This window comes from Ochlerotatus camptorhynchus, unplaced genomic scaffold, assembly GCF_037179485.1.
Source record: "Ochlerotatus camptorhynchus isolate MF236.1 unplaced genomic scaffold, CSIRO-AGI_Acam_v1.1 ptg000150l, whole genome shotgun sequence".
Classification (NCBI taxonomy): domain Eukaryota; kingdom Metazoa; phylum Arthropoda; class Insecta; order Diptera; family Culicidae; genus Ochlerotatus; species Ochlerotatus camptorhynchus.
The window spans coordinates 1,078,269-1,087,349 of record NW_027040640.1 but is presented as its reverse complement, the minus strand read 5'-3'; the positions used below and the strand labels follow the sequence as shown (position 1 = coordinate 1,087,349).

The 9,081-nt window shown below is 43.2% G+C and overlaps 1 protein-coding gene across 6 annotated transcripts in view; it reads right to left on the bottom strand.

Moving 5' to 3' along the window:
• Positions 1-999: 999 nt before the first annotated feature.
• Positions 1,000-9,081, bottom strand: part of LOC135701158 (serine/threonine-protein kinase Wnk-like) — a 158,032-nt gene continuing 149,950 nt past the window's right edge. For all 6 annotated transcript variants that reach the window (XM_065221860.1, XM_065221864.1, XM_065221865.1 and 3 more), the window contains one exon: positions 1,000-3,135. In XM_065221860.1, coding sequence (XP_065077932.1) covers positions 2,609-3,135 — 527 coding nt within the window. In that variant the 3' untranslated portion in view covers positions 1,000-2,608. The remainder of the gene's footprint in view (positions 3,136-9,081) is intronic.

The window sequence follows — 9,081 nt, the reverse complement described above, 5'->3', positions numbered from 1 at the left end:
GGGATTACCCCTCCTACGGTGGAGCTCCGATCTCTTTCAAAACCCTACCTAACTTTGATGCACCAGATTGTTTTTTTTTCTCGTTGCCTGTATTGTTAGTCTTTTTACTGGAATCTGTTTTAATTGCTGCTATTTGAGTACATGTGAATTGTAAGCCAACTCCGTAACAAAATTTGCTGGCAGAACCCCTCTCTGGGTCGTCCCATTTTATAGAGATGAACTAGCCAACGGCTAAAAATCTCTCTGATAGTTAAAAAAAAAAACACTGCGCCCAGTAGTTTGATCTATTGTAGTACATCCCGTGTCCTTAGTTTAGTGCAGTTCGTATTACTCCATTACTACTGAGAAATGATGAAGTATTCGATTTATTTATAGTTGTCATTCTTGCATTTATCACAAGGATCCGACTCTAATTGAAAGGTTCTGCTATTTATACCCTTCGGAGTGTTGAAACGCCCTCCAAAGGCGCGCCCCTTCGTCAGTCAAAATTGGATTCCTTAGCAACAAAATTAAAGAATGACACCGATAGTGACCATGCATCAGAACCCTAGTCTTTACCACTTCAAACTAGGGAACAACGAATAGAAGATTAGGAATCACACAGATAAAGACTAACTAACTCTTTTTTTTTCCCCGTGTTTCAAGATCATCCTCGGTGGACAAAGCCGAGTCTTGTCACTATCAACCAGGCATAAAAAGTAACAAGTATTAAGATGTGCTCCTTTGATTACTGAGAAATCCTGTTCTCCTAGTTTGAAGTAGTGAGGACTAGGAATCGGTGGTAGATCTTACATCCCGTAACGTACCACAAAAAGGTGATCTACCCACGTTACGGGGCAAGTTAAGGATAACATGGCATCTATCTTGGAGAATTTAAAACAACAATATAAGAGAAAATAAGAGGATATCCAGGAAAAAAAATATTTGCAACGAAACTAAACAACGGATTTCGGATTTGTTTTTGGAACTGAATGGTACAGAATGGGACATGTCCTGCTGTTTTGCTTTTTTATCCATTTTAGTAGATATTTAATATCTTAATTATTCTTCATTTCATATAATATAGATAATATAATATATAATACAATAAAGTAATATCAACCCTACTAAATTTGGGTCGTTAGCGATGAATATTTTACTCTTTCCTATTCTTTGCTTACCTTCCGTTCCTATTTCATAAGTCTCCTTCGTGTTACTTTCCGCGTAGTATTTAAACTTTTTGTTTTCTTCCGTCCACTAGCTAAGAAAGCGGTTTATGATAAACCATCAACAATCGTTCATATCGTTCTTCTTTCACTCAATTTCTGCCTCTCATACCGTTTTCCCTTTTCCAAGTGAACGACGACGACAACACGAGTGGCAGACTCCGCGTTCCACGTTTCAGTTTTTCCTATACAAAATTTCTACCAAACATGTACCTAGATGTGAAGCAAAATGATGAGATAAGTTTTACACACCATCGTTGCGAGGGAGAAATGACACACATTTAGGTTTCTCGTCAGCAAGCGCAAGGAATTCAGTAAATTCAATTTCAAATCTGTCGTAAAGCAGTGCGTGATCCTCGAATTCACCACTGCCGGTATGGATAATATGCACACTAGCCGGATACTCAACAGACGTGTCTCTAGTGAGTGGAACCAAACACTTTCGTGCGCGTGTTGCTTCTCAATCACTGCGGAATATGCATACGTTTATATTTTGTTTTCGTCTAGAAACTAAAGCGCCTATCGATTATTTTACTTAGTTATCCGAATATAAAATATGCACACTTGTATGTGTTTGTGTTTTTGTTGTTTATACAATTCTTTTTACCATTTTGCAGTAAGTGTGTGTATTTTCTTTGTGAGTAAATATCATTTCTTTTCTCTCTATACGATTAACAGCAATATTTGTTTTATGTTTCAAAAAACACCGTCGTCCCTCTAGTCGAACTTGTATTCATTGACGGGAACCAAAGGGCGTTACCTAACAAAAGCATTGAACATCCGGAAAATAGCAAAGTTGTGTGCACCGGAAATTGCAGGATTAAAGTTAACGCCAAACATCTATTGGTTTAACAAAGTTCACCATCCTACGGACCACAGGATTCGGTCAAATTATGTCCCTCAGTTCCCAAAAGCGAGCATGCAATCAACTATACAAGGAAGGGTGAAAGTTTCAAGACCAAAACTATGCAGTCAACTCGCAGCGATATTTTTTTCTTCTCTGGGATGAAACTGGAATGGAATCGTTGCGCGCATCGTTTCGTATTTCCTCTGGTAGAGTGTGTCTGTCGAAAGGTAGGTTATTTGGGCTCGTTTAGGATATTCTTCATTTTCTTTTCATTTTCGGTTTCAGATGAACGACGAAAGCGTTATTCAACAGCCAACCAGCAGCCCCGGAAAAGTGAAGGAGAAACGAAAAGCCAATAAAATGTGGCTTCTATATATACCTCTAGATAAATATATGTACGTTCATAAAAAAAAAAACAATGCTCACAAGCAGTAGCAATTAAATTCCTCTAGGAAGAAAAAACACCCTAAAAACGAACCACTAAAACTACCACTTTGCTTTGTTTTGCATTACCCCCTCGTGTCACACTATAAATTAGCAGGGTTGGGTTATTTGTCTATTTGTTCGTTTCGTTAACGATCGTCAACGACGCGTCCAGCTCGATCAATTCGGGACCACTGCCGCCACTGCTGGAGCTACCGATCGTGCTGTAGTTGTTGTAGGAAGGAGTGGTGATCGTATTCTGATCGAAGCCTCGACTTACGGTAAGCGTCGGCGATGTGATGTCCGTGATAACAGGCCCCTGCTGCTGCTGCTGCTGCTGTGGACCGGGGCCCTGCATCGGTACTTGCACCTGTTGTTGTTGCTGCGGCTGCGGTTGCGGTGCAGCCGGCTGCTGTTGCGCTGCCGCTTTCATGTCCTCCTTTTGCTGTTTGAGGAACTTTTCCAGCTCGAGGAAATGGCGCAACTTCAGCTCTTCGTGTTCGATATGCTGACGCTGGAGCAACAGTTGCAACTGCTGTCGAGCACTGGGCATCAGCTGCAAACTTCGCAAATGATTCTGGATGGCCACCAGGTTCTGGCCGATGTCTTCGCTGGTGAACGACTCCATGGCATTCTGTTCCGAGTAGACTGCGACGGTGTCTGTGGGTGAGAAATTAGACGTTTGTTGAAGGGATTTTAGAAGGTATTTCATAAAACTTCGGGATTCAAATTTTTTTTATATCTCGCGTACTTCCGTTATACGATTAACTGTTCCATGTTCTATGCAATCTTTATGCACCGTGGGACTCTTATGCGTTTAACGGCAGCGTAGGGCGCTACATTTTCGAAGCTCTAAAATAAACTCGAGTTCTATGTTTGTCATACACTGTGTTCAACGCATCATATCTATAACGCCTAGCTTGACTATCAGCACGATGCGAAAGTGAAAAAGAAGAAGGTACGCTTATAGTACGTTCAGACTACAGAGTTATAACATGTTATAGCGCTTTATTGATGGTGGTTTCTGTGTTGCAATTATTTGACAACCAGCGTACAGCGTTTTAGATCGAAAGAACGGTTGTGGATTTTCTCATCGTTGCTTTGTTTATCGCTTTCAATGAAAGTAACGTCACTTTTCGAGTTGAAACGAACCCTCATTATGGCTTTCAATTCCTTCCACCAATACTCTGTCACCACTCTTTCAATTTGTTAAATATGCGTTATGTTCTGTTTTTGTTACTTTTTTCAATAATATAAATAATATATAATATAATTAAATATAAAACGTGGAGTTTTTTTTTTTTTTTTTCTTTATTTTTGTGATTTTTAGCCGTAGGCTAGTTCATCACATTTGATAGTAGAAGGTCAGGCTTAGGGCCTGCCTCTAAGGAAACGTTTCAGTCTAACATTAACGTAACGTAAAACTGGCTCTGGAACAACATTAAAAAAAAAAACTTAATGTAAAATGGGAGTTACATCGGGACTGTGGTGAGGAATGGATGCGCGAACAAGGTAGAGCTCCACCGTAAGAGACAGTGAGACAGTCCGGCAGAGATACCCCGACGGCAGGAAAATAGGAAAGTGGAAGAACACGGACAGCGCAGCCAACGACGAGAGTGCTAGATTTGGTTGTACAGGTGGGCGTCCTTCAAGAAAGCAATCAGCGCAGCCAGCGTCGAGGGGTCGTTGCCAAGTAGCTCCCTGATGTTCTCTGGGAGTCGGTGTTGTTCGCGTAGCCTTTGAAACTCTGGGCAGACACACAGCACGTGTTCCACCGAGGCAGGGATGCTGCAGATTGGACAAACCTTGTGGAAGGGTGTCCCACCAAAATTGTGGGAAATCCTCGCATGGCCAGTCCGGAGTCTTGAAATGATCCGTTGGTCCTTGTACTTGTGGCTGTCTAGCCAGGGTCGTACGGTTTCTTTGATCTTTCTCAGGAAAGTGGTCCGCGACTGAAACCATTCCTCCTGCCAGGCTTCCATGATAATATTCGCGATCCAACGCTTGACGTCTAGGAGTGGTACGTTCCTGGTGAAGCGGGGACCAGATGGACCGGATCCCGCCAGCCTGTCCGCAGCCTCATTTCCAGGAACACCGCAGTGCCCGGGAATCCACGTAAAAACGGTTGAGGGTTGGGGCATATCGTGTAATGGCTTGTATCCAGGGGTGGCGCGGGGCTTCGGATTCCAGCGCCTGGATGACGCTGTGTGAGTCCGTTAGCACAAGGATCGGTTGATCTGCAGGAGTGATGGCTGCATCAAGAATAGCAGCGGCTTCTGCGGAAAAAACGGAACACTTCTCCGGTAGACTTTGACTTGTTGCGGAGTTTGGTCCTGCCACTCCGAGTCCCACTCCAGCCCGTGATCGCGATCCGTCCGTAAAGCGAGGAACGTGCCCCGGATAGACCGACCCAAGAAGTTCTGCAACTGAACGCCTCAACGCAATATAACGTGAAGTGTTGGAAAAATATCAAAACATCAAATCTCACCAACGCCCAAGATCACGCTTGATTTTCGTAGACAAAAATCAACAAGCAAACATTTGCAGTTGTTTTTGCAAGCTGTGATATCGCAGCTCGGAATATCAAGCTAACAAAACTCACCAACTGCAAATCTCACCAAACTGAGGTGATATTGAGTTTATTGATTTTTGCTTTACACCCGAATGCAATCGAAACTTCCATAACGGCTGGCAGCAGTCCCTTCGTGTCCGCCATCGGTGTAGAATAAAAAGAGATAGCAAACTATACTTTCTCTTTCTAAGAAAACGATGTGGAACGGAATCATGTTTGTGTCGAGTCAGCTCTTAGCTTGATTTTTGCACGTTGCGAATAGTCTCGCAATATCAAAGGAGCTTGTAAAATGAATATCAAGCAAGACACTTTGTTCCAATATCACGCGTGATATTGAGATCGTATGAGAGCGGAAAAATATTATTTGATTGATGATTTTGCCAACACTGGTCAACGTGTAATATTCAAGTGTTTTGCATGACAGTGCTGGTAGCTATTACTGCTGTCTAAAATATTGATTTTAGTGACCATGTTGAAGAAATAAGTGACCAAATAGTGTCTTATAGTTGTAAACATAGTGACTAAAAAGTGACCAAAGAGAACAAAAAGTAGTCGTTCTGATGGCACACCAAATAAATGTTTCATGTTTAAGACTTATTCAATCAGTATCTCTTAAACACTTATGTACGATATGAACCTTTAAAACGAAAGATTCAATAGAAAGTTTTGGTCAGGATGTGTACTAACTGCAAAAACCTGGAAAACGGGGAATCCTCAGGAAATTTTATTTTTTCCTCAAAATACCTGGAAGTCTCAGAGAATTTAATAATTTTCTTACTATGGATATTTTAAAGAAAATAATGAATTTAAAAATACAAACATCGTGCTCCACTTGGAGAGTAACGGCTACATTGACCATCACCAGCACGCCTTCCGTCCCGGACATGGCACTGGGACCTATTTCACCACACTAAATCAGGTACTTCGGGACGCGTGGAGCTAGCCACTTTAGACATCGCCACGGTATACAATCGGACATGGACGCCTGACATCCTTGTCCAACTTGCGGAATGGGGTCTGTCCGGCCACATTATCCATTTTCTGAAGAATTTTCTCCAACATCGTACTTTTCAAGTATGTATTGGCAACCATAGATCCAGAGGTTTCCCGAAGGAGACGTTCCACAAGGTTCTGTGATCGCAGTCCCGCTGTTTTTAATACGGATAAACGGAGTTTTCAACAATCTTCCCAAGGAAATATACATTTTTGTGTATGCAGCCGACATCGTCTTGGTAGTAGTTGGCAGCACCGTGAAGGCTATCCGCAGAAAATTAAAAGCAGCCACGAACGCTGTCCTACGGTGGACTAAATCCGTTGGATTCCACCATTCGGTGGAAAAAATGTGCTTATACTCACATCTGTCCGATGAACCACCAATGTACTCCGCTCCAGTTGTTGGAAATCACCTTGAACCCCTCGCACTACAACCCTGGAATGGTCATCATCTTTACATACAGTCCACTATCCCTTGTGTCGCTGGCTACAACTGCACTATATCCAGAAAAGATAGACAGGACCTCGTTGTTTACGGCGTGGTGATCTCAGCAACATCTACCAAACACACATAGGCTATGTGGTGGTGAGTTACGATCGGCCTGCGGGAGAGGATAATCGGCCGTTATCTCTTATCGAGATCGTGGCCGAGAGATGGAGCGGGATGGAACTTGCGAACCCCAAATTCATCGCTAGTGCCTATCGATTCGCCGGTGAAAACGGTTCGATCGGGGGAATCATACATAGTTTTTACACTTATGACTAGAGTTAAGTAGTAGTAAAATAAATGTTAGTCTAATCGTAAATAAATGTGTTTCGCGTAATGTGTATTTAACCGTACGACACGTGTACTTAGTGCAATAAACAAGAAAGGCCCCGGAACCCTATCAAACGGGGTAATTAGGAGACCATACTCAGAGCAGAGGAGAAGCCTTATTATGAATGCGTCATCCCTATGGAGCCATAAGGGTTGGTGAAACCCAATTTCATGTCGGCAGAGCTATCGGAACCGACATTTGGTCCTTCGAGCCTTGCACATCTACGTACTGCAATCGATAGTTATCACTTATTGGAGGATTCCAACGTCGAGATCTACATAGCATATACCTTGCTGACCAACGTGATCAAAGCCTTGGCACCATTTTGGCACAGGCAATGCCCGTCGTCCACCACCGAAGCTACTACGTCATCAGCAAAGACACCGTACTCGTCTTCAACCAAACGGATTGAATTTTGGAATTTTTCAACCCTGACCGTTCACCGAAGCATCCTTAACTAATCTGTGGGTTCCGGATTACGCATAATGAAGAGGGAGCATCAAACTATTTTTCTCCAAGTCAGTGTAGAATATAGTATATGTAAGCCGAAGCTAGGCTCAGAGATTACACGTTGGTGATTTATGTTTTTCCTCTTCGATCGTATCCATATCCATTACTCACATACTGTAAATTGAGTCGATTGATTGAGGCCCGTATTCAGTGAGAAAAATATTTCCTGGTTTGCGATTTGATGGTTTAATTTCCAAGAAGAGTACTACTGTTTGTTTCTCCAGGTGAGGCACAACAGTATATGGCCAGTCGTGGCCAAGGTTCTCTTGATATTACATCCTGAATTTCCTTTCGACTCCATTGATCCCTTACCGAAACGAGCCGTGACGTCACATGTGAGCTGCTGCGACTGGTGGCTTATTTCATCGTTTGTTCTCCCATTTGGGAACAACATTATTTTCGACCAGGTAAAATACAGAATTGTATAGTATATGCCTGGCGAAGCTAGGATAAATCGCAGCATACTACACCACTGTCTTCTCTTCTCGTGCGTGACGAACAACCACTTTGCAATCCGCTGTCGGCAAGAAACCGCCATCCCTCAGGGCACTGAAGATGATGCTGAAGGACACACAGTCATGCTTCAACGACATCCTACAGTTCGTGGACGGCTTTAAGGAAGGTTTTTCGATTACAGAGGTAGAGGTACCCTTGCAGAAACTCGATGAACTATGGGAAAGGTTCAGTGACATCCTAATCGAGATTAGATCTCATGAAGACTTTCCGGAAGACAGCGACACCTACGAGAAGGAACGGAAACAGTTCAGCGACAGTTATTATCGAGTTAAGTCGTTCCTCGTCGACAAGATCAAGGTGAAATCTGGACCATCGGTACACGATCAATCCATTCATTCATCAAAGTTAACAGGTCAGGGCGCGTCTGGTCATGTACGCCTTCCCCAAATTAGACTACAGACGTTCAATGGGGATATTGATGAGTGGCTTAGCTTCCGGGATCTTTTCACTTCCCTGATCCACTGGAAAACCGAACTACCGGAAGTTGAAAAGTTTCACTATTTGAAAGGATGCCTTCAGGGGGAGTCTAGAAGTATAATCAATTCGCTGCAGATGACCAAAGCCAATTATCAGATCGCTTGGGATACACTGTTGAAGCGATATAACAACAGTAAGTTACTGAAGAAGCGCCAAGTACAATCGCTGTTCAAGCTGCCTAGTATCTCGAAAGAGTCGGCCCCTGACTTGCATATTCTGCTGGAAAATTTCGAAAGGATCGTTCAAACTCTCGACAAGCTTGTACAACCGGAAGAATACAAAGATCTCCTTCTGATGAACCTGCTTACAACGCGTCTGGATCCAGCAACGTGCAGAGGATGGGAGGAGTTCTCATCGACCCAGGAGAAGGACACACTGAAAGGGCTCTCGGATTTCCTGCATCGTCGTGTCCAGGTGTTGGATTCTCTACCATCTAAAGCGGTGGACAGCAAGGGTGTCGGTCCACCCCAGGGGTCAGCAAAACCGAAACCTATCGTGAAAACAAGCTACCACTCACCAACACACTCACATAAGCAAGCAGAGCAGCAACTGCTTCAAAACGAGCACAGATGAGTGTCGTGATTTTCAGGAATGACCAGATCGGTGATGGATCACATCAGAAGACGACATTCACCAGTTGCTTTTTACTTCTTTCGTCGACTTGATGGATGGTCATGGAGAGAGCACATTGATAGGAATGTACAAAGCGTTACTACCATC